The sequence below is a fragment of the Electrona antarctica genome (genome assembly GCF_951216825.1).
Source record: "Electrona antarctica genome assembly, chromosome: 7".
NCBI classification, from domain to species: domain Eukaryota; kingdom Metazoa; phylum Chordata; class Actinopteri; order Myctophiformes; family Myctophidae; genus Electrona; species Electrona antarctica.
In genome coordinates this window covers 27,616,178-27,642,812 of record NC_136812.1, presented here as the reverse complement: position 1 = coordinate 27,642,812, position 26,635 = coordinate 27,616,178, and the positions used below count along the sequence as shown (strand labels likewise).

At 43.7% G+C, this 26,635-nt stretch overlaps 1 protein-coding gene across 2 annotated transcripts in view; it reads left to right on the top strand.

Moving 5' to 3' along the window:
- Nucleotides 1-26,635, top strand: part of cachd1 (cache domain containing 1) — a 106,201-nt gene that overhangs the window by 54,050 nt on the left and 25,516 nt on the right. For both annotated transcript variants that reach the window (XM_079504937.1, XM_079504936.1), the window contains exons 4-15: nucleotides 1,984-2,090; nucleotides 9,360-9,486; nucleotides 11,084-11,228; nucleotides 11,640-11,856; nucleotides 12,492-12,641; nucleotides 15,993-16,274; nucleotides 17,037-17,186; nucleotides 20,755-20,878; nucleotides 21,406-21,523; nucleotides 23,740-23,908; nucleotides 24,406-24,548; nucleotides 25,749-25,930. In XM_079504937.1, coding sequence (XP_079361063.1) covers nucleotides 1,984-2,090; nucleotides 9,360-9,486; nucleotides 11,084-11,228; nucleotides 11,640-11,856; nucleotides 12,492-12,641; nucleotides 15,993-16,274; nucleotides 17,037-17,186; nucleotides 20,755-20,878; nucleotides 21,406-21,523; nucleotides 23,740-23,908; nucleotides 24,406-24,548; nucleotides 25,749-25,930 — 1,914 coding nt within the window. The remainder of the gene's footprint in view (nucleotides 1-1,983; nucleotides 2,091-9,359; nucleotides 9,487-11,083; nucleotides 11,229-11,639; nucleotides 11,857-12,491; nucleotides 12,642-15,992; nucleotides 16,275-17,036; nucleotides 17,187-20,754; nucleotides 20,879-21,405; nucleotides 21,524-23,739; nucleotides 23,909-24,405; nucleotides 24,549-25,748; nucleotides 25,931-26,635) is intronic.

Below are 26,635 nucleotides of genomic sequence, written 5' to 3'. Positions count from 1 at the left end.
CCAACTGCGTTCACGGGCAACATGCAGCATGTGTTGTTTCAGCACGACTTTAAAGCTTTTTCTTGAGGACATGTTACAAGGAACCGCAAGCTGTGTTGCTACTTACATTACATGTACTGTAAAATGCCGGCAGTAAACCACATTACACTGTGTTGTATATCTACGATGACGGTCGGACGCATTTGGTTTTATCTGTTATGATTAGGCTGCCTCTATCCTATTTTGCACACATCATGCCACACACACAACGCACATCACTTTCCGATGATACACGTGCCGCCAAGCATCAGCGTTTCACTCGTGCAACAGCACCCGGTAATCATAACGTGTGTGTGTGTGTGTGTGTGTGTGTGTGTGTGTGTGTGTGTGTGTGTGTGTGTGTGTGTGTGTGTGTGTGTGTGTGTGTGTGTGTGTGTGTGTGTGTGTGTGTGTGTGTGTGTGTGTGTGTGTGTGTGTGTGTGTGTGTGTGTGTGTGTGTGTGTGTGTGTGTGTGTGTGTGTGTGTGTCACCCACCAGCCGTAAATGCGTGTGCACGCAGGACCTGCACGCACGCACTACACAAGCACATTATTATGTCGCCATTTACTACAGTACGCCGTCGCCTACGTAATTCATTGTTGTAAGGACATCTCCTATAGAGCACGTCGGGAGAGCAGCTCGAGCAGCAGCTCCGACGTGTGCATACTATCTATGGGTCCGTCATGTGCCGTGTCTCACGCTCTTAGTGGCCCCCCACACCAGCGCCAGCAACGTCACACAGTTTGTCTCAACCAAGCCAACACGCCTCTCTTTGTCCACTGTCCACGCTGTTGTCATACAAACAAAAACTCCACATGTCAAAAGGTGTAACATCAGTAACCAGCGCAAGATGAGCCTGCACAAGGTCATACTCAACAGCTGCGAGTGTGAGAGTGTTGCTCTCCCGAAAATTCAACTAACATTAAGGAATTCCAGCTACGCCTAATATTATTCATGCATTTTGATTATAATAGTACAGCACTTTACAGTGCGGTACAGTACGCTACAGCAGGGGGAGGCAACCTTAGAACCTTAGGCATGGGTGCCAACATTGGCACAGGGGAGGGTGATCACTGGCATAAGTGTGAGACAGACACGTTTGATCTTTCACAATTACATATTCCCAAAAAGTTGTCTGTTACATTTACTCCACTCACATCTACAATTACATCCTGAACATAATTGTACATTCATTCAAACTCCTATAAGTGACTGCATGGGGAGGGAGTCTGGGAGATAGATAGGCCTACCTGTATGTGGTTTTAGGTGAGTCCATTAACATTGCATCCTGATGTCCAAAACAATATTTCTAAGGTTATGTGTATGCGCTACAGTACAGTACAGTACAGTACAGTACAGTACAGTACAGTACAGTACAGTACAGTACAGTACAGTACAGTACAGTACAGTACAGTACAGTACAGTACAGCACAGTGTGCTACAGTACAGTATGGCCTGTGGCCGGTCGAGTTCTAGTAATAACTAAGTGAGTAAAGGCAATTAACAGAACATCTAACAGTTGGGTAAGTTTCCTGTAATGCAGTAAAGACAATAATATTGTCTTAAATATTATTTACTAGTCTCATATCAATATCTTCTATACGATATTTTGCACAGCACTAGTGAGGGGATGCACGCAGGAATGTGGAAACAATGGTCGGACATGCAGAATTCTTCCAAGAAAACATAATCCAGATGACAATCTGTCAAAATTAAATAGGCTCAAATCGTCCGATGGTGGACACTGAACAAATCAGTGGTGGACACTGAACTGACACTGAACAGACAGACCCACTAACTGACATAGCCGTCCTTAAAGCTCTGCCACTACCAGGGCTAAAATTGGGTTCCCTTATTCTCGGGCAGTTCAACCAGCTGACACAAAAAAATATAGAAGTGTGCCACAAAAAGGACTTGATATACTGTGTAAACTAAACTGTCACTATGTTGTGTGTCACTTTTCAGTTTCGATGGCAACTTCAACACTAACGTTTCCAAGACCATCTGCTGTGACAGGCTGTCCCCCACGGTCAACAGCCGAGCCTTCAACCCTGGGAGAGACCTCAACTCAGGTGAGAGACACACACACACACACACACACTCACACACGCACATGCACACACACACACACACACACACACACTAACACACACGCTGCACACGCACACACACACACACACACACACACACACACACACACACACGTTCACTCGACATAAGACACATTTCAATGAATTATCTTTTTGATAGCTACTTAAATCCTATACAACAATTTTTTGTGAAAATAGCTGATGTACATACTCACAATGTATGTCTCGTGTTGAGAGCGTTGTGAGCTTGTAGACCAGCTGCTATTTTATTAATTTACATTTGTGGTATTTTTAAAAGCTCAACTGTGATGGCACACTCAGCACTGCTTCCAATTTGAACCATGGAATCCATCTCCATTTTTAAGTTCTTTCTTTTATTCTTTATTTCTTTTTCCTTTTATTTTTCACAGTTGAGTGACTCAGTTAAGAACAATTTCCATGGCAACCGCTTTTTGAAGAAGTCAAGATCTCATGTTGTTAAATCTTTAAAAGGAAAGGGCAATAAAAAACTGCAATGGAAATAATGAGCTGTGGCAGCTCAAGGTGTAAGGAAACGTCTTTGTAGTCAGTCTCTCTCCCCTTCTCGCTTTTCTGTCCTCTGTTGCTCTGCTATTTCTTTTTTTTTTATAAAACATCCTTCATGATGACCTAAGATCAAATAGTACTCTTTGCTTTTGATCTCATCGCCTGCGACTCTCAGTAGACATGTTTTAGTAGTTTCCTCCAGTTAAGCCCTTCTTAACCATCTATCCTGACTTCACCTTGGTCTATACAGTCTCATCCCTTGTCACTCAGTTCAGATGTATGTATGCTGTAGGTGTGCACGTTAACCTCAAGATCCAAAGAACCCGCAAGCCCCGCATCTGAAATCCTGCCAAAACAAATTAGAGGGATATGAACTTTTTGATGTTGGCTCTGTCTGCTGCAATGTATTTGTCAAGGTGTCGGATTGCATAAATACACTGTACAATGTTGCCATGTAAAGACCACATGTGTCTGCACTGCATGTGTATGCCTGCATTTGATTTGGGAGGGAAAATAGTCTTTGACCATAAACCCAGAAAATGCCACCAACCCCCAACCCCACCACAGACCCCCGGTTTCTCAGTTCTCCTGCCATGGCATGGCCTCATTCTGTAATCTTTTATTTTGTACCAGAGAACTCGGTATTTGGTATTAAATGGTCTTACTACATAATATGATCATAACCGTAAACATATGCAAGTACGCACAAACACAGAAATGTATATCCCTCCCTTTGTCTCTTGAGCGCTCACACAGTATGTTCACACATATGAACACTTACAGTACACACATGCACGTATAATCTAGGTCAGGAAATCGCTACCATTACCATTACATTTGTTCTTTCTCCTACCACCCTCGTCTTGTCTACTCACCACCTCCCGCTCCCATGGACATTTACTAAGATGATAGTCAAAAAGCATATTTCAGACCCTAAGCCTGATTTATACTTGGATTGTACCGAAAATAGCATCGCAAATGCAACACTTTGTGTAAGCTTGTACATCACATCATACAGCGAAGCATAAATTAAGCATTTATTGTTGAGAACAATCGCAGTGTTCTGCATTACCACTTATTAGAAACCCGAATCCTCTGCTCGCATGCAATTCCACTGACAAATGCTACTCCTAGAATCAAGATGGTTTGTTCGTCACTACTCATAGTTACAAGCAGTGAAATATAATAAAATGGTCTCAAATGGGTCTATGTAGCCTAATTCAAACTGGGGGTCTTTGAAATTAAACCTCATCCCCTAATATTTATATCTGTACTTGCCCATTTAGATAAATCCCTGTTGTTGATTCACTAGGGTTCATGCCGCTTCCCTCTGATCTTAGACTTTGTATGTCATATGTCACTTTGGGTAAGAGGGTCTGCTAAACGTCTAAATTGTAAACTATGAAAAAAGTAATCTGTCATTCAAACATGTGCACCATGTTTATCCTCGCAAGACAGTAGGTATGGAGAGCTGAAGATCTCTGCATTGCCTCACACTGCGCTCATCCAATCAAGCACACAACTCCTCTCAATGTTACGCCCTTCCCTGGTCATGGAGCCGCCCCAGCATCTCACTCTCCCTCTATGTCTCTCTGTGTCTCTCTATAATTCTCTCTCTAGTCTCTACCTCTTCGTCTCTCTCCGTCTGTCTGTATTCCTTTATCTATCTGTCTCTCCCCCTCCACAACACATTCCAGCCAGTCAGTCTCTCCTGCCACCTTCCGTGATAGCTGCCACCATTCGTATATCACCGCTGGCCGGGGGCTTTGTTTTGGTCGCAGGGAGTTCATGTTACCCCAACACCCTCCCACCCCTACACCCCTCCTCCTTCTACTTCTCCTTCACTCTCAGGCCTCCTTGACCCCTTACACTCCCCACACGCATTCATCCTCTCTCATTTCTCTTGGCCCAGTCTAAACAAAAGTGTGTGTGTGTGTGTGTGTGTGTGTGTGTGTGTGTGTGTGTGTGTGTGTGTGTGTGTGTGTGTGTGTGTGTGTGTGTGTGTGTGTGTGTGTGTGTGTGTGTGTGTGTGTGTGTGTGTGTGTGTGTGTGTGTGTGTGTGTGTGTGTGTGTGTGTGTGTGTGTGTGTGTGTGTGTGTGAGTGATGGAGAGTGATGGAGAGTGATGAATGAAGGAGAGGGTGGGGTTCAGATGGGAACGCCGTTGGTCACATCACATCTGTGTGCATTGAGCGGAGAGTTGTATTCCACCTCCTGTTCTGTCTTTTGCTTTGGTTCTCCATGCAGTAAGGATAGCGAATCTGGGAAGGCAGAGGGAGATATTATGTGGGACGGCAATCGATGATCTATTCTACGACTGGGAAGAGAAAATCTAGACAGACCAGGGTGTCGATTGAAATGCATGTGATTGAAATGCATGTTAATTTTGAGGTTACATTTGTACAATCTCAGAGTTACAAATGGATACATTTGGGGGGGGGGAGGTGGGTTGGGCTCTGGTGTCTTTGTGTGATTAACACAAATGTACACCATTCTCATGCCTCAAATCACTGACACTGCCCTCTCCTGGTTCAAATCATACCTCACTGATGGACATCAATTCATCTCCATTAACAACTGCCAATAATTCACATCTCCTGTCACCTATGGCGCCCCCCAAGGGTCAGTACATGGCCCTCTCCTCTTAATCGTATACATGCTCCCCCTCGGACAATTACTTCGCAGACATGTCCTCCGTTTCCACTGTTGAGGCCTTTTCAGATGGGAAACGACTCACACATCTTCGTAATTCTTTTTCAATGAGAGGCATGCGTTTATTTTGGACGCGTGGAGAAGTTGAGGGGCGATTATGCAAGCGTATTTCCCAGTGCGGTCCCGTGAAATTGTCGCACGTGTGTTCATTCGTTGCAAGCATCTGCGGGCGTTTTGACCTCGATTGTGGTGAACTTTGTGGTCTGAATTAACCGCCTTTATGTTGATAACACACATCTCTACCACCGAAACTCTGCCGCCCGCCTGCTCACCAGAACCCGATCCAGGGACCACATCAGCCCATTCCTTCATGACCATCACTTGCTCCCAATCAAACACAGAATAGATCTCAAGATAATGATCACCACTTACAAGGCCCTCAACAACTCTCCGCTATTTCTGAACTCCAACGACATCCCCCCTCCCGCTCCCTCAGGTCGGGTAATGCCAACCTCCTCGACATCCCCAAGACAATGAAACAAACCTGGGGTGACGGGGACTTCTCAGTGAGTGCCTATGGAACTCACTCCCAGCTCCCATGAAAGATGCCCCCAACCTCACCACACTCAAAACCCAGCTTTTCAGACTTGCATTCTTACCTAATCTATATCCCCTTTAGTTTTGAACCTTTTAACTAGTTTCTGGTTTTAGCTTTTCTGTGTGTGCATGCATGACAAGCGTTTTTAAAAGAAACGAAAACCAAGTAAAACAAACTAAACTAGAAAAAGTGCCCTTCTGGGCACAGGTCTCCACCAGGAGGATAGGACTGTGTGAGATGTTTGGCAAATGTTTAGGAGTAATATAAACATGTTTGTTAGTTTTTTGCAACAATTTTCTGGATGAGCAGGACATGTGCAGCATTTTGTACAAAACGGGACACTCCTGAAAACTTTGGAAGGCAATGTTAGCCAATCAGTGTAGAATCTGAGAAATCCAACAGACTCGTCTTGATCACATGACTACAGAGATCATGTGTACCGATTTGCGTGACATTTGGATGAAATCTGTGCGACTAACATAAGCAATACGTTTTGCAGAGATCGGCCTCATGGTGGCACTATAACCGGCAGATGTGGAGGGATGCAGGGACAATGTTTTTCCATGGCCTCTAGGGAGTGCGCATACATAAGTTGTATACAGATCGATGCAGTTATAGCTAAAAACAGTTATTGTGTGTGTATAATTTCACGGAAATTGCACAGTGTTTGTGATTTGTGGCATTTTGTTCGAAACGGACCAATCATGTGAGCTTTGGAAGCCAATCTTAGCCAATCAGGATGGAAGATGGGAAATGGTGCAGATCCGTGTTGATCACACGACTATGGAGATAGTGTATACCGAATTGTGTGATGTATGGATAAAATGTGTACGAGTAATCTACAGAAATGTGTTTTGCCTAAATCGGCCTCATGGTGGCGCTATAACAGGCCGTTGAGGAATATTTGGGGCAGAGGTTCGTCGTTGGCATCCAGGGAGTGTGTGTGCAAAGTTTGGCATGGATCGGGCCAACGGTGGCGGAGATTAGCTGGTAACAGACGGACGGAAGGAAGGAAGGAAGGAAGGAAGGAAGGACGGACGGACGGACGGACGGACGGACGCACACACATACACGGACTGAGTGCAAAACATACTCTCTCCCCATGCCTTCGGCCTTGTTTGTTTTTCCACCATCATATCTGATGGCGTGCACTTCATCCTACCCTTTTCAGCTTCTGTAAAATATAGCTTTTCTCATAATAGATAGATACAGTACTAAAGCTAAACTGAAATCAAACTAAACTAATGAATAATTAAAAACTGTTATAACGGACACATAATGCATACGTATCCAGGTTTTTTCATTTGAGCCCAGTAGACATGTTGAGCGCTTGGCAGTTGTCCCAAAGGTAAAAAATGTGTCCATTTGTAGAGCTTTCTAAACACTGGAGGCAGATGTATAACATATATGTGTACAGAGCCCTCTTCAGCTGTCAACACTGCTGAGTGGTTCCTGTTTATACCAGTCTCAGAGATGGATGGAGGGACTAGCATGATGTGCTGCGCAGCAGACTAGCAAGCATACTGCAGTGCAATAATAACCCACTGCCCCTCAATTGGGCTTCTTAAATCTATTATATCATCACTGTCCGGCAGAAACCAGCTAACTCCTTTTTTCTTTTCTCCCCCCCAGCCCCCCATAAATCGATGCCATTGAACAGCCTTTACGTTGGTGTGTTGGTTAAAAAAATGTTAACCAATGAAAAGATTTTAAAAGTAAAAAAAAAAAAAAAATCCAACTCCATCTGGCAATATATAAAGTCACAATACCAACTTTGAGATGATAGATGATACATACTGTATGGATCGATCGATCTACAGTGTGTCATCTATCATCCTATCTATCATCTAACTGTGCGTAGTACTTCTTCCTTGGCTTTTTAGTTTTTGCTCGCCTGTCCAAATACATATTTTGCTAATAAGCATGCTGTAAAATTGGGCACAAATGAAATATAATATTTGATGATGTATTTTGAAATACATGAAATCCATTCATGCAATGTACAATGTACAATTATTGTATGCCTATAATTTCTTGAAATATTTAATCCACCCAGGTTGCTGTGTATAGTCTGGCCACTAGAACATCCATGTTGTTTGTTTATAGTGGATGTGCCTCAGTGCCAGTATACAAATGCTCTATAATTTTCAGTGCTGCTCAGTAGACTGGTCTCATATTCAGGATATTAGATGCCAGTGTGGGCCTACATTCCTGTGTTTTATTGGTTTTAACCGTTACATCACCATCTACTGTTATCTTAGACATTCTTCCACTCTCTCTCCTCTCTGTCTCACTCTCGTTCCAATAGTTGTTGGCCTGGTTAAGGAATCCAGCTTCTATTTGTGTCCTTTCCCTCCATCTCTTTATCTTTGAAGTGAAAGGCTGTTTTGTGTTGCATTGAGCAGACAGGAAGCTGCAGTCTTTGTGATTGGATCTCTGTGAAGATACTGTTGACTCTGTGACCCACTAAAATGGTTTGTTGGCTCAGCGTCTTTGGCAGAGGATGCTGTTAAGTTGGCCTGCGTCATTGTAATATATTCATAAATGTCAGTGAAGCACTGATGCATACATTGGCGTTGATTCACAGCCTGTATGGTCAGACTGGCCATACTTGTTTTGTTGAAAGTTGAAAATTGATGTATTTCCTACATAAAATGATAGAGGTGTTAGAGGTGTTAGAGGTGATAGATGTACCGGTAGGTGTCGAAAGCTGTGATTGTCTTTGCCAGGATGCACTTAAACAAATTACAGACAGAGTTTTCACTTCCTATGAAAATAATTAATCATCACCATACTCAAACAGAAGTAGCTGATTGAAATATGATCTTACAGTACCTTCAGGCAAATTGTTGATTTGGTAGAGAGACTGGTGTAAGTTGAAACTCTTAATATATAGTATAAAACACATGTTTCTACGAAGTGGAAGGTAAATATTTCTGTATTGAATTCTTGTAGATAGTTGTGCTGTCAAAATTATTCCCCCACTTATTCTAAGTACCAGAAGTATTTATTTTACAGGGAATGCCAATGGATACTAAAAAATAAAATAAAAGCACCACAGATCTTACATTGTGATACAAAATGTGACTGCAACACATTAAGGCAAATTAATTCCAGCTAAAGAATATGATCTTCATTCAGCATCAAGCATGACATATGCACACATGGAATGCAAGTGCAGTACATGTCATGTGAGTGTCTTTGCTCTCTCATTCTCACGCACACAAAGCCTGTGATTAACCTCTGCTCTGACCAGTGGGATTAACCTGGTTAAATAAAGGTTACCACCGGTACATTTGAAAAGGTGAAACTTGGCATATGTTTCCCAGATTTTCTCATGTATGTCCTCTCTCTCTCTCCCTCGTCTCCTGTCCCTTTCCCTCTTTCACATTTCCTACACCCCTCCTTTCACTCCCTTTCTACACTCCTCTCCTCTATTCCATAACCCCCTTCTCTCTCCCTCTCTCCTATATGTAGTGTTGGCAGACAACCTGAAGTCCAACCCAGGGATAAAGTGGCAGTACTTCAGCTCAGAGGAGGGCATCTTCACGGTTTTCCCTGCCCACAAGTTCCACTGCAAGGGAAGCTATGAGCATCGCAGCAGGTACAGTACCACACGCATTTTCTTTCTATGATTACTTGCTGGTGCCTCCGCCCCCCCAGTACCTTCTTCATATCCAGCTCCCTCCTCCTCTTGTCTCAGCAGTCGTCGTAAGGCATCTCAGAGGGCATGTGGATGGCATGCCACCCCCTCGCCCCCAAATCTGACCACATATGCCCTCGGAAAGGAGTCTTACACCTCTTTTTGTTTTTTTCAGTGTATATGTCTGTCTGTCTCTTAATCTATCCCCCATCTCTCTGTTGTTCATGCACTTGCTCTTGCATTTTTTCCTGGTGTTGTAAGCCAGTCAGCTGGCCTTTAGCTATGAAACAAAATTATGCTGCTGCTGCAAGACTGAGTGTATGTGGCTTAGCGAGTACATCACTCGCCTTTTCTCACCATGTGATGGCTTCTCATTGGACCTCATTCATTAGAAGTGCGTAAGCACAAATCTGTGCTTAACACCCTCCGCGCCATTGCCGACGATTAAAGTCAATTGAAGCCTAATTTTGATAGTGACGCTTATCGCCATTGCCGACGGCCTACGGCAATTGAGCTTTTATAGCGCGTTCGATTGCTCGAGCCAAAATGCTACTCACGTTAGCCGGTTAGCTAGCTGTGTTGTTAGCACAGAACTGGATCGCCCATCTTAGATCGTCGTCGCCATAAGCATCCATTCTATCCATTTCTTTCAATCGCCTGTAACTCCTATTCCTTGTCCCAGATGGCATTTTTGGTCAAAACAGCGTTTCTTTGACGGCACAGAGCTGACAATCTAGAGCTCTCCGGAGCTCCGGCCTGGATTCCCTTTGTAAACAAGGCCCATCCAGCTGTGTGAAAACTCCTAACGTAGGACTACCGGTTGTGGACCGGAAATGGCGGATTTTCAAAATAAGGGATTCATCAATATGTTCTTACTTGAATTTGTTCTCACTCTACAAACACATTTTGAACTGCCTTAGACCACACGTACGCAAAAATCATACAGGTTCTCAAAATTGTTAATTACATTTACTACTATTACATTATTATTAACTTAAAGCTGCACCATGAAACCTTCATGCTCTACCCCCAATTTGACCCCTGGTCTCTGCACAAGTGCTGCCATTTTAACCATTGCCTGCTTGCTCAGGGGAGAAATAGATTATTGACCTCATTTAGTTGTTATGCATTGTCTTATACATTGTTGGGGAAACTGGGAATACGGACTCTGATAGCAGGGGATTTGGAGCAAGAGTTCATTGGTGGTGAGAGCATGTATTGGGGTTAGGGCAGAGATGTGCCTCCACACAGCAACAGCGGAGAGAAGGGGATCTCCTGTGAAAACAGTGTGGCCCACAGCAGACAGAGGTGGAGGCCAGGGTCTGCAACATGGGCCACCTAGGGAGGGGGAGTGGGGGAGAGAGAAATGAAATTTTTTGAATACTAAAAAAAACCTAAAAAACATAAATCTTCTGTTCTGGGGGTCCCTGGAACAAAACCTTTTCAGACGTGGGGGGTCCGTGGCCAAATGCATATCAATTTGGGGGGTCATTCACAAGAAAGAGTATGAGAACCACTGGTGGATAAATGTAGCCGTCTGTGTGTGTTCTTCTTGCAGGCCTGTGTATGTGGCGGCGGTGCGGCCTCAGTCTAAACACATCGTGGTGATGGTGGACCATGGAGCGTCAGTTACTGACACGCAGTTACAGATCGCCAGAGATTCAGCGCTGGTCGTCCTCAATGCTGTGGACGAGCACGACAAGGTGAGCTGTACTGGACAAAGGTTACCTTGAATGCCAAAGGAGCCGCTTGCTTCAACGGCAAAATCCAGAGTGTTGATTTAACATTTGTACACTCCACATTTTACAGTAACTCTTTTGTAGCATCTAAATTGTTCATTGAAACGATACATCAAATAATTGTAACTGTTTTAACCAAATGATTGAAAAAGATTATAGACTTGCTTAACTCCATAGACGTGTTTAACGTGTTATTTAGCGTTCTATTTAATGATAAACATATAACGTTGGCTTACTGCATATCAAAGCTCTCGGACGATCGGCTTTCCCTTTCAGCCTCAATACATTGTAAAACAGAAAGGTGGGGGCTGAGACAGAAAGCGTTTTTTAAGAATCTGCGTCGGGTCTTAATTGGCTTTCTCTGCCTCCTTGCAGATCTCTATTCTGTCGGTAGCGGAGTCTGTTCGCTACTGTTCCCTGGACCTGTGTTACAAGAGCCTGCTGTCTCCAGCCACCAGCGAGACCAAGCGGAAGATGAGCACCTTCATCTCAAACATCAAGGCGTCGGACAGCCCGACGCAGCACGCAGCCGGCTTCCAGAAGGCTTTCCAGCTGCTCCGGAACACCACCAGCCTCAGCAAGCATGGCACCAGTAAGAGCTGTGACTGGGAGAGAACTCATCAATGTTTATTACAGCCATTTACCAACCTGTGGGCCAGGGCCCACTGGTAGGCAGTGGGGGAATGTGCACGTGTGACGTCATACCTGTGCCAGTCGCTTTAAAATGGCGCCCCCCTTAGGTTTAAAATATTAACCATTTTTAAAGTGAAGAAGATATCGTATGTGTTTTACATTTAATTTTTTAGTTATTGAGGGCAAGTATAATGTTTTAAGCCATATGAGTCTTATCACCCAGTGTTCCTTTTAAAAATCTTGAAAATGTAGTTTTCATTGTGATACTGATGAGTAGGAACTGCGTGTATGCTATGTTAGTTCCATTGATACTAGCCAGAACACAATCGATTGATTGATCATTAAATTAAAACATGCTCTGAAAATGCTTGCGCCCACTCATCTGACCGCTGTATGGCTGCCGTGGTAAGTGGTGACATGGGTGGGCCATGAACACTTTGATATTTTCAAAGTGGGCCCTGATCCAGAAAAGGCCACAAACCACTGCTTTATTACAGCAGATTAATTCAGTCTCGCACCAAATGCAACGTTTTCATTTTTAACATGTAATACATTGTCATGGCATTTCCATTTGTGTGTGTGTGTGTCCATTAGCCACAGATATGGTAATCGTCTACCTGTCATCTGGCATCACGTCTCGGGAGTCGTCGGAGCAGGAGAAGAGAGCAACGCTCAGCGTGGTCAGGGAGGAGAACAGACACCTCAACAACTCTGCCATGATCCTCACCTACGCGCTCATGAACGGTACGACTCGCACACAAATACAAACTCGTCACTGAAATACAAAGATTTATTGTTTGGGGGTTTGCCACCATGAGTTAGGAGGAATTAAGTATTGTTTCTCATGCCTGACTTCAGTGGTGTCCTGTGTCAAAAAATAGTTGACAACGCATGGTTAGCTACACCAGGGGTTCTCAACCCGTGGGTCGCGACCCCTCGGGGGGTCGCCAAATTATCTTAGGGGGTCCCCAAATTATTTAAAAAAAAAGAAAAAAAAGATTGTTTTAAAAAAATAATTCAAAAATAGCAGACCTACAAGCTCGTAGCGCGCCACTCGGTGGCGCGCTATGAGCTTGTAGATCTGCTATTTTTCAATAGCTAAATTATAACAATGCTTAAAACACCAAAAGGGGTTCCCGCCCAAAATGGTTTAAGGTTATTGTAGCAGTCAATTTATATTGGGGGTTGGGAGGGGGCGGGGCTGGGTCCCTGAGACGTTGCCAAAGCATTTCCGGGGGTCCCCGGCCAAAAACGTTGAGAACCCCTGAGCTACACAATGCCTTGTGAGCTTGTATAAGAGCTGTTTCTGGCATGCGACATTGTCGTATGATTAAGTTAAGAATCAGGCTTTAGGTGGTTATAACATTTGGCAGCACAATAACATGCAAAGCACTGGATCCTGGCTGACCCAAGATACAGAATAGAAAATCTGACAAAAACAAAACTAAAAACAAGAGTCACTGTCAAAAAATTATGGAGATGAAACGTACCCTAAAACAAGTTCGGTTTGGTGAAGTTGAACCTTGTCATTGGACGTAAACCGCTCAACCACTACATTGTACACAGATACACACAGCAGTTCTCTTTCAATTACAATTTTGACTCTTGGTACAGAGCTACTTTTTTGTTTTGTTGGTTTGTTTTTCCACTGGAAGCTAATTATGCGTGTGCTAGACATGGTTTTCTTTGTCTGTGATGGGATATGCATAGCACACAGAGGACTGAAGGTTAGAGAGGTGCTCTAAAACCTCAAAGGATTTTTGTTCTCACCATGTGTGTTGGTGTGGTGTGTGCACCCTTCCTCCCTCTCTTCATCTCCATCATCCATCCATCTGTCTGCTCCTGCCCCCCCCAACACACACACACACACACACACACTCCCCTCAACTGTAGTGTGTATGTATTCGTTCACCATTAATAAAATAATTCTTTCATTAGGGTATGGAAATGAAAAACATCTGAGAGGGGAAGGGAAACTTCAAAGTGTGTGTGTGTGTGTGTGTGTGTGTGTGTGTGTGTGTGTGTGTGTGTGTGTGTGTGTGTGTGTGTGTGTGTGTGTGTGTGTGTGTGTGTGTGTGTGTGTGTGTGTGTGTGTGTGTGTGTGTGTGTGTGTGTGTGTGTGTGTGTGTGTGTGTGTGTGTGTGTGTCTAAAACACTCCACAATGAAAAGGTTACACACATCTATCAGCCTTTGAGTTTATTAGCATTGCATATCGCGAAAAAACATTTGTTCTGTTGTTACCTAGGCTATTATACACTCGGCTCAAAGCCCCCCCTTGTGTGTGTGCGTCTTAATCCCTGCTTCCACTGGCAGATGTGAACTGTTGTTTGTCAAAGGTGATCAACAATCTGTTGGCCACACTGTATTTATTTGTGTGCATGTGTTCTCACGCGTGTGTGTACACGCACAAAATAAAAAAGATGTTCTGCCAACTCCAGTTTCCCTTTCAGTCTAGTTTCTTGAACTTTCCATTTTGCACTGCCAGAAAGTCATTAAGCACCATGTGATGTTCTTTTGTCTCTTACAGTTTTTGTTCATGGGCCTAGGGCTCTATGCTAGATCCACTGCTTTTTTCACTCACCACAAAATCTCTTTTTGTCAAAATAGACTAACTACAAGCTCTGCTTGTAGATCCTGATATTTTTTCTGAAAGTAATTAATAGGGTTAATTATAGGGCTCAATATTGCATTGTGTTTACTTGTTGAACTGACTGACATAAAAGAGCAGATCCCATGTCTGCCAGAAAAGCTGCCCCTCAATCCTGTCCATTTGACATGGCAACCCCCCACAAAGCCACGTCTTGTCAGTCGCCCAACAATATGGTCACCAGAGATGAGTCTTGGCATTAAAACATGATTCTGCTGTAATCCCAACAGTGATTGGACACTGGCATGGATTCCATGCCATATCCCTCCCAATAAGCTGTGAGACCCAGTGATCCAGGTGACAGCTGCATGGTGATCCAGGCTCATCTAAAGGGCTTGGTAGACTTTGTCGTGCGCAGTGAAAATAGCCGATCTACAAGCTTACAACACGTTGGCTCTGTGGCGTGCAACTAAGTACAAATCTGGCTCAAGTGACCTCAGGACTCGTAAAGTCAAACGTCTGGCCTAGTCCAAAGTCTGGAACGTGCATTTACTGTTGATCCGCCGTGCTGTGGCGCACTGGGTGGGATGTTCTGCACGTGTCGTAAACTTGGGGCTTGAAAGATAAACACAGGGTTTTACAGATGGTTGGTTTTGTATGTATAAAGCTTCAAAGAATAGCGAGGTGGTGATGCAGGATCTCAGGCGTGCATGCATGGAGTAACGCAGGCGTGTTGACTGACGCAGAACAGGTCTTCTTCTGAAGTACGGGCAAGGCTGCACGGTCATGTAGCCTGGACACTGGTCCTGAATCTGTATTGTCTTTTTCTGAACCAAAATAGAGCCTCCTTTTCAAAGATCAAAGAATACAATCACTGTGTTGTGGCACAATTTGCAATCAGATTTCTTTTCCTGTTGTTGCTTTCATTTTTACCATATGTAGAAGGAAAAGATGATAGGAATTTGAGTCATGTGCTCATTACCGAAGAGCTGTTTTCTGTCTCTCTCTCTGTGTCCCCTTTCAAACACTACTTTTGCTTTTAAGCATCGGCTCATCATACTCCACTCAAAAGGCTCCGTTGTGACAGTCATTGTGAACAAGAAGTTTTTCTTAGTGGTCTTGTGTAGTTCAGTCACATTGATCTAAATCAGTGGTTCCCAAACGTTTAGCCTTTGACACAAAAGAGATATTAGATGTTTGCCCTGGACCCAAACTATTATTATCATTATGGAATTTCTTAGATGTTTTTTTTTTTTTTTAATTGTGGGAGTGAAAAATCTTCTGAAATACTTTTTACTTTCACTACAACTTACGTTGTAGGAAAAGAAAAGGGGATTGGGAAGTTGTGACCCATAAAAATTGGTCCGTGACCCACAAGTGGGTCCCGACCCACAAGTGGGTCCCGACCCACTGTTTGGGAAACTGTTGTCTAAATAAATTCCCTCACACTGTGCTGTCTCTATTCCCTCCCTGCACCTCCACCACCCGCCTGTCTTCCTCCTCTCAGAGGGCGTTACGGGTCTGAAGGAGTTGGCCTTCCTGCGGGACCTGGCGGAGCAGAACTCGGTGAAATACGGCGTGGACCGAATGCGCGACCGCGACCGATCCTCCGTGATATCGGCCGGGGCGTCGGGAAGGGAAGCGCTGCCGGTGGTCAAAGGCAGTATGATGGTGTTGAACCAGCTCAGCAACCTGGAGACCACGGTGGGCCGCTTCTACATCAACCTCCCCAACCGCATGATCGACCTGGTCCGCTTCAGCCTGCCCTATTCTGACCCCATGGGAGACGGTAGGTGGACCGCGCCACACCATGCTTCAGTGACTGAAAATAAATGGTTTTGAATTAATATCGAATGAAACACCAGTTAACAAGAAGAAATGGGAATGAATTGATTTTAACTCTTAGAACGAAGGGCTTATTTAACGTGTTTTTAATGATATCCCGGAGTGCCAACGATCGCGATGGATGAGCGACCGTGTTTAGTGGCTCAATAGCAACTCCCGGTGACCGCGGTTCTAAAATATGAATGCTTCTAAAGACTCTTAGGTAGTCAATGGTCCGATCCGCACGAGCACCTCCGCCATTGCTGGGGGAGCCGATCTTCTTCTATGACCAGTTAGTGAACGGTGGCGGGGAACTGAACTATCACTACTGCCCCCTGGCCTGGTTGAGTTAATTAACCACCTGAACCATAGTGTCCCCGTTTCATTTCATCCTAATATCTCGGCTACATTGAAAATGAGGGCCTTCCCCTCAACTGTACTCCAAGCTGAAATAAAGGTTGTGATGATAATAGGCGAGCATTCTGTGAACATAGCAGATCTAGAAGCTATTTTAGAGGACCCTGGTCACTGAATACATGGGGTTTGAGTGGTTAATTTAATTACTTAATCTTTGTTTTTGTATTAAGTTAACGAGCCGATCTAAACTGAATTGGGCTGAACTGGACAGATACACAACTAAACATAAGCAAAGTTTAACTAGCTGCATAAAATCAATAACAAGCAGAGCTGCTGTGTGGAGACTAAATGTACCAAACTGTTCCCCAAGGTTTCATCATGACGGTTAGCCGGCCATGTTACTTTGGTAACCTGCTTCTTGGTGTGGTGGGGGTGGATGTGAACCTGGCCTATATCCTGGAGGATGTCACCTACTACCAGGACTCGCTGGCATCATATACCTTCCTCATAGACAACAAAGGTTAGTCACACACTCCTATCACTTATGTACTGTTGACTGGTGCACACTTTTCCGGTAGATTGCCACGAATTTGTATGAAGCATCCATCATTTAAAAGATTTTAAACACATGCTGCAATGCAGATTCAATACAAATCCATATATTGAAGTGCACAATCAGATGATGTAAGTAGATTTTTGGACATCATTTGTATTAATATCCTCTTTAGAAAATCCTACAAATGACTCCTAGCTGAAAAAGAAAAACCCTGAAAAGAAAACATGATTAAAGATTTGTAAAATGGTCTGTGCCCTCCTCGTGTACATGGAATCACTACTCCCTCGTAGTGTTCACCGTTTATTTAGTCTGTGTCGACTTCCTAAATAATCATTATCCCTTATTACTGTTTATGGACATCTTCCAGCCAGCAGTGGCATTTCTTTGGCGTTTAAATTTCTTCCGAGCCCTGCCCTGTTGCCCTGCCACGGTAGAACTCATGTCCGGACATGGTTTGTCTGTCTTGGACATAGCTTTAGGCTAGTGTTCAGCGCAGCCTGGGAAGGCAGGCCAGAACAACAGAGTCCCCGATGGAAGCTGAGTGGTCCAGTGTTTCCCAAACAATGGGTCGGGACCTATTTTTGGGTTACAGACCCGTAATTTTCTAAAGAATTTCAGAATGTTTCAAAAAAATTAAAGTCTGCGTCCCAGGGAGACATTACATGTATCTTTTTGGTCTTGAGCTGCAAAGTTTGGGAACCCCTGGAAGCGATTTTTTTAAGCCTTTTTCTTTCAAAATGTTTTAAAAATGTGTAGATCTGCTATTTTAGATATTTCTGTGAGTGTAGAATAGGGCTTAAGAGCTAAACCACACTAATTGATTTGGTCAATTATTTATATAATCAATTACATTTTGTTTACGTATATTTATTAATGCATAAAAAATAAAGCAAGTTATCAAAGAAAATGTGCTTTTTGACTATTCATCTACTCGGAAAAAGTCATGGATGGGGTAATTGCTAAGAAAAGAACCCAATAGTTGCAGCCCTAATGGGGTGGGTGGTGGGGGTCTGCGAAGTTTGAAAACAGCGGGGGTAGTAAAGGTGGTGACTGGTGAGGGACACTCAATTACTACTCATCATGTTAAACGTTTGAGACACGCTGACACACATACACACAAATGCACAAGCTGGTTTCCTGACTGCCTGACCACAGACAAGTACTGTCATTCAGCAACATGACATCACTGCAGTTAAGAGGGGCTGGCTGGAAGAAACGTACTTCCAACGCATACTGTAGCTGCTTCCATAGCACTGTTGGCACACACTGTGAGTCATCCGAGCGGAGTCGTGTTTGTGTTTTATGCTACACCATTAAAGGAGACCAGTTATTCCCCCTCTAGATACTGAAAAGGTTTGTTATTGTAATAAATACGCCATCAAATTATAGCTCGTTAACTGTACCGCGCTTATTAATGCCGTTCAATAAACAACCTTGACAAATGACTCCCATTAAAGTCATTAACTGGTATTCAAATTGCCTGCTGCCAATTAGGGGTTTGTGTAAACACAGAGGCTGCCAGAGCCGAGGAAAAAAGATTGCCGCATAAGAATAACATCTTCAATATTTGTAAATGCACAGCGAGATGAGTGGCCATGTTGTGACCTCTTTGTAAGAGTATGATGATGACAGGCTAGATAAACCAAATACATCTTGTATATTTTACATGGGTTTCTATCTTATTCATATTAGCTATTATATGTGTGTGTGTGTGTGTGTGTGTGTGTGTGTGTGTGTGTGTGTGTGTGTGTGTGTGTGTGTGTGTGTGTGTGTGTGTGTGTGTGTGTGTGTGTGTGTGTGTGTGTGTGTGTGTGTGTGTGTGTGTGTGTGTGTGTGTGTGTGTGTGTGTGTGTGTGTGCACTGAAACAAGTGTTGTTTTTTTCTTTCTTTCCTTTAGAGATGCACGCTAGCCGTTAATGTCTAATGGACCTGTGTTATCCCTGTTCACTGTAATCTGTAGTAGTTAATGAGGTCAGAGGTACCTCGTGTAAGAGAGGATGGGGACTCTCTTTCAGGGTGGTGGGGACTGGGAGGACGATACACCTGCTGCTGCCATCTGCTCCTGTACCACTCACACGTGCACACATACAAACCAGGAAATGCCAGATTCATGCTCCACTGTACGATAGTGTTGCGCACTGACAATGGCCTACAGTTGGGTGCCACCGATATTGTCCCTTATTTGACCCATTTAGGCCTGACCTCAAAACTTTTAAAAATCCTTCTAAATCCTGAAAAAATCCTTCTAAATTTTCACGATTTTTCAAAAATAGCAGACCTACAAGCTCGTAGCGCGCCACTCGGTGGCGCGCTATGAGCTTGTAGATCTGCTATTTTTCAATAGCTAAATTATAACATAATGTTTAAAACACCAAAAGGGGTTCCCGCCCAAAATGGGTTAACTGTCCTTTTGCGCAGATCACGCAAACCTCAGCAAAAAGAAAAGGACAATATCGATGGCCTCCAACTGTATATGCAAGCTCACATCACGTCACCAGTTTGGGTTTGGCGCACGACACCATCGTATGACGAAGCTTAAGAGGGCTATGGACTTGATCCAACAGTTTTCTTTTTTGGTTCACTGTCACATGCTCTTCATTTTCCCATCTTTCAGGGGGTCCTTTTCCCTGAAAGTTATTACTGTGGCTATTCCTGTGCCTGTTCCTAGTGACTTAACCACTTGTTCTGGTGGAACATTCACAGAAAATAGCCGATCTATAAGCTCACGATGCGTTGTGGGCTTCTAGATAGACTATTTTCTGCGCAGAGATTAGGTGTAGAGGGGAAAGGATTGCAACTCATATCCAGTTTAGTAAGTATAGAGAGGGTTTAAGTGGTTAAACACACAAATGCCTCTGTGCTCTGTTTGCATCCTGGCCTCATCACACCTTCTACTTGGGTGGAGCTGTTTTACAAGTTTTCTTTTTACGCGCACAAACAATAAAAGAGCTCCTTCTCGAACATCATCAGTAACACAGAATGACAACTGGTTCCAATTTGTTTGTTGATTTATCAATTTTAGGGTTTATTTGAACATAAAAGAAGTGCAACATTGTTCATGACCTCTTTGATGCATGTGCAGTGCAAAAACCTAATCTTCTACCAAAACAAAATTGTGTTGCGGCCGGCCGGGTTGAGTTTAATGATCTCATTGTGTTTTTGGTATTGAACATTGGAACATAATAGTTACATTCATGTACAGTTCTGATTGCATTTTTTGCTTTGTAAACGAAAATTGAACAGGGCATACAGTATATGACAAGTCATTTTAATTGTTAATTGTACAAAGCCTAATGCTGAAATATACAAAGAAAGGACAATGACTGATACCAATGATCAAAATAATTGCGATCAGGCGATTACTTAATGATTGTGACAGGCCTACATATCTCCTAGTCTTGTGTGGTGGTGTGTGTGGAGTGTAACCTCTGTTGGTTGGTCTGTGTGGTGGTGTGTGTGGCGTGTAACCTCTGTTGGTTGGTCTGTGTGGTGGTGTGTGTGGAGTGTAACATCTGTTGTTTGGTCTTTCCAGGTTACACACTGATGCACCCGTCACTGACGCGGCCTTATCTGATGACGGAGCCTCCACTGCACACGGACATCATCCACTATGAGAACATCCCAGGGTTCCCTGTCGTACGACACAACATTCTCAGGTATTGAGGGTTTGAGGGATGAAGGTGTCACGTGTCTCTGTGTGTGTGTCTCTGGATGAAGAGCTACACCTGTCTGCCTTTTAACCCATTAAGACCTGAGACTGATTCACAAAGGCCTTCTAAATAAAATCACACTTAAATAAATAGCAGATCTCCAAATCGCTTATTTTGATCACGCAACAATTATTATTTCTCTGTCGTCCATAATTTCCATAATGTCCAAAATGAGTCCACAGTTTTGTCCCAAATGGGCTTCCGTCTTAAGGCTAGCAAACGTTAGACCCCTCCTCACTGCTCAAACGTGCTAGAGAAGGACTTTTTCAATATTGTTTTGCCTCTACCAGTGGTTAAAGCATACTGTATATGTTATCGTCATTACGGTAAGAAAACGGCTACCCTTAACCGTTAAATAACAGCTCTGTGCATTTTCTTTTGCTCAGTTTCATGATCTTTTTGAAGCCACATTTACCCCGACCCACGACTGCTGCAATGTGTGACCTTTGCAACTCTCCTGTGTGTTTCTGCAGTCTCCCGCTGGGCAGTCAAGTCATCGCAGTGCCAACAAACTCCTCTCTCTCCTGGCACACCAACCGACTCAGAGACCCCAGCAAAGATGCGTACAATGTCAGCTATGCCTGGAAACTGGTACGCAATGATATCGTTTTGACACTTTCTTGTGTTTGATGGTCTAATAATTGATTGAAGTGACAGCAATTAATGTTCTGCTTCTCATGGCGTCTTGGAATATGCACGCCCTGTGTACCAGGAGTCTGGAATGCTAACATGCAATATTGTGCCGTCTTTTCTTTCTGAAAAATTGTGAAGTTAAACTGAGATTTCTTACTTTTACATGTAAAGGCACTCAAAACTTGTGTAGTTGTGTTTAGACGCTAATACTTTTACTTCACTTGTGACAACATTATTACGTTTATACTCGACCCATGGCAGCAAAGCCATCCATTACTTTATCAGCTGACTTTGCTTATCAGCTGCACTCTTAGCCTGATTTATACTTAGTTGCTGGCTGGTGTCTCACTCTGAAAATAGTGTTATTTTTGGGTCTGAGGCAACTATGTGCAACCCACGTATAAATCAGGCTTTATTCTCCGTTTCATCCATTCCATCTCAATTCCCTTTTTTCTTTCTCTCTTGCTCTGTTATATCAAACTACAGCCATGGTCGTACAGTGAGTTGTGCCTCCAGTATTGTTCTGTCCTCCATTCTCCATGCTCCCATTCATTCCATCCCCCCCCAGACCCGGTCACTCCCACCCTTCTCTGTCACCTTAAATCAGTCAGCATAATAGAAACCAAGCGCTCCCCACACCCAAAAAGCTGTCTCTCCTCAGAATCTGTTTTTCCTCCTGAGACCCAGTGTGTCACGTTTTAGGAACAAATGGCAGTGGGACAGCAAAAACATCATGCCGTATTTACACTGTTTGCTTTTTGACATTTTAGTCGTTTTGGCACAAGCAGAAGTATCACTTAATTTCTGGATGCCGTTTTTTGGCCTCTGTTAAAAAAGCTTTTTGACATTTCACTATTTAACAAGGTTGCAAGAGTTCACATGCGTCATATTTGCCTCAATTTTGGCTGCGGCCTCATGTTTTTCAAAATGTCTTGACTCTTTTCCAGAGTCATGGAAGTGACTGATAGTTGAAGTTTACTTAGGGAACTTAAGCGGCAAAGCAGAAAGGAGCGCATTCCCACGCCATCCTGTCTCTCCTCAGGCCAGCTATTAGGCCAGCCAAAGTAAATGGGCAGCAGTCACCTAAAGGCTAGAGAATCACGCTTCTGGCAGGAAGGTTACCGGTTCAGTCCCCCGGACTGGCAAGAAAAATCTGGGTGGGCGAGTGAATAAGTAGCACTTAGTCATGCCTCGAAAGCCCCACTGAAGTGCCCTTGAGCAAGGCACTGAATCCCTCACTTCTATCGTAATGTTTTGGGCTTGTGATAAAAATGGATATGGTATTTGTAAATACAATGTATGAAGACAATTCTTGATATTAAAAACAGGTGTGTGTGTGTGTGTGTGTGTGTGTGTGTGTGTGTGTGTGTGTGTGTGTGTGTGTGTGTGTGTGTGTGTGTGTGTGTGTGTGTGTGTGTGTGTGTGTGTGTGTGTGTGTGTGTGTGTGTGAGATTGGGTAACCATCAAGCCTGATGTGTTTCATTTAGGATCTGTCAGTGAAACGGTCATGGCTCTCAGCACTGGCAGCATTGTTTACTGCCAGCAGAGCAGGGAAAGACCTCTGGGAAACACATTGGCTGTGATGTTTGACAATAAACACTTAGGCGGAAAGGGCAGACAGTAGTGGAGAGTGTGTCACTGCTCTGGGTTCATACATGGTATGCGGCCTTTATTAGATATAAATAAATATCATCCCCAACCATGAATTCTTGTTCTTGGGGATGAACAGCCAATTCGCACTACAGTTAATTCAACTGCTGTTGGCACAGGTGCCATTGAAAACACTGTCCACCCCAGTGAACTATGTCGTTTTCGCACTCTTTTGACATTATTGCAAAGATATTCACAATACCTCATCAGTTTTTATCAACTGTATATATGTAGGAGATATCTTACCAACAAAGGCATAGGGAACACTTGAATACTTGTTATCTCCTATCTTAAATTATACTTGGTTGCATGGTGGTGTCGTGCACGGAAAATAGTAGATCTACAAGCTAACAATGTGTTTCACTGCAACGTGTTGAGCTTGTAGATCTATACTATACTGACTGTTATATCGCTATTTGTGCATAAAAACGATTGTCGATGTGCAACATTAAGAGATTCAGACTTAATGTTTATTTCCGTCATGTTTAGTTGATCCCTTCCCTGTATCCCTCTGTGTCTCCCAGGTGCAGGACACATCGTTCATCCTGTGCATCGTCTATGTGCAGCCAGAGATCCCTGTCAAGCACCTGAAGAACCTCAACACAGCTCCCAGCTCCAAGCTGCTCTACCATCGTTTAGACCTGCTGGGTCAGCCCAGCTCCTGTCTGCACTTCAAACAGCTCGCCACTGTCGGTGAGAACGCCGGACAGCCGCCCTCATGCATGTGTGGCGGGCACACATGTCAAAATTACAGACAATATCCTGTCTAATATATGTATATAATATTGATACTAGGGATGTCCCGATCACGTTGTTTTGCTCCCGATCCAATTCCGATCATTTGAAAATGCCGTGATCGGCTCAGATTTCAGATCACGTGATCGGATCGGGACAACCCTATTGAGAATAGATGGGTGGATTTTCATGAAACTTGTTGGGAGTTATCAGTAAGCAGTGGAAAAGGTAAAAGTTTAAGAATGAATGAAGCTCAAACTTGAGAAGAGATGGGAATGATGCCCTGAAAAGATGATTAACTTTTGGGTCTCAAAACTCAAGGTTGAAGTTACATAATCGGTCATGTCTAAGGAATGGAGAAATGTTCAAATAGACATTGGGTTTGCACACCCAGGTGTGGTTTTTAATTGGCTCATGAGATTATTAATATGCCTCACTGTTTGTTTTTCCTCCAGAGTCTCCCACGGTGATGCTGGCAGCAGGCAGCTTCTCCTCTCCCTACGAGCACCTCAGTCAGCCAGAGACCAAGCGCATGGTGGAGCACTACACCGCCTACCTCAGCGACAATACCAGGCTTATAGCCAACCCTGGCCTCAAGGTATGCACTCGCACACATATACGTGATTGAACACACGTGTACCTCATACCTACTACCTCTGGCTTGAAGGCACGCACACACACACACAAATCATGCGCTGTAGATCAACTTCCTGATTTACAACTCAGTCTCATAGCCAGCCCTGCTGTGTGTGGGCTCAACACACTCACTCACTCACTCACTCACTCACTCACTCACTCACTCACTCACTCACTCACTCACTCACTCACTCACTCACTCACTCACTCACTCACTCACTCAGTCTCTCACTCAGTCTCACACACACACACACACACACACACACACACACACACACACACACACACACACACACACACACACACACACACACACACACACCTATATATCCATACATGTATATTTGTGTGCAACCATGCATACTGTACATACATTAGTCAGCATCCACCTATACACAAACACAAGAATAGTGTTGTCTTCCACAGCTGTTAGTTAAATCAGACCGCCGGTGAAGCACAGTGTTGGATCATTTTTCTTTACTCCAGGCAAGCAAGGTTATTACCACCTCCTGAGACAGCTGGCATTAAGCTAATAGGCTAGATATTTTCCACCTAAATTCACGTTCTGCATCTTTAAGAAGGGGACTAACCCCCATGTGGTTTTGGCAGTCTGTGTGCATTCCTCTCTTTTTCTCTCTCTCTCTCGCTGTCTCGCTCTCTCGCTATCTCTCTCTCTCTCCTCTCTCTTTCTGCTAGTGGAAGCTATAGAGTTTGAACTCTAAGCTGCAGTCCCAGTTCTGCTTCCCAGGCTAGTCTTAAAGGCCCCCTCCGGTGACCTCATCGGCCCTTTGAAACGTCTAAGCTCCCCTGTAAACCCCTATAGGGAGGGATATGATTTTCCCCCTCAAGTTTATTTTTATTTTTTTATTTCCAGTTGTTAGGGCAAACTATTCATTCCTAAATTAAGTATTCTCTTGATCACATGTTTGCAGGTAATCTACGAATCTGTATGAAAATGAATGATAAATGTTTGAGTAACCGTATTATTTGTCTGAACTGACAAACGGGCAAGGCACCGATGCTCACTCTGGTACAGGACTTTTCAAAAGCCTCAGACAAAAAAGAAAACCTTTGTCTGTTTAAATTAATCCCTCTCAATTCCTTCCTCCATCCTTTACTTTCTCCAACTATCTCCTCTGTCCATCTCTGTCTCTCTCTCCAGTCCTCTGTCAGGAATGAGGTTATGGCAACCAGTCACGTCACGGATGAGTGGATGACACTAATGGAAATGAGTAGCCTCAACTGCTACATTGTGCGGCGTTACATAGCAACGCCCAATGGGGTGCTGCGGATTTACCCGGGCTCATTGATGGACAAAGCCTTTGACCCAACCCGCAGACAATGGTGAGGTTTACTTTGGGGGAATGGCGGAGGGCGATGAGAAGTGTGTGTGCACTGCAGAGGGGGAGGAAGAATGTATGGGTAGTGTGTGTATGTGCATGTGTTCTTGTTTGATAAATGGTGTCTACGTAGAAATAATTTCCAGTACCTGAATGGAGGGATATAGTTGAACCAGTCAAGCTGTTTTATCTCTCTGCTTTTGTTGAATTAAAGTTTTCTAAACATTATATCTGTTAATGCCTGCCTCTTTGATAGAATTTTCTCATTTATGTATTCTCAGTTAAAGATGGAGTGCCATGATTTTTGTATTTTTTCCAGTTTTTCATGTGTTTATGACAGTACTTCATTAGACCCCTTGGTGTGGTTATGTGCAATGATGTCTTCCCTTTGTATTTAGGGTTTCTTCCTGGAGGCTGAAACCTTGACAGTCAATCGTGCCAATGAAAAAAACAGTTATATGGTGACATCACAATATCATCCCTTCCCCTAATCCATCCCCCTTTATCATACAACACCAGCTGTGGGTGCGGCTTCAGTTCAGGTGGATCACCACCCATCACCACCCACCAGGCAAACCCGGCATACTTAATGAACTGGTGGGCGTGTCCACATACAGACTACATTTTAACAAATACTGTACACTTTTTTTGAAAACAATTCTCCCTCCTTGTATAATAATAATACCTGATCATGTTTTAGAGTGGAAAA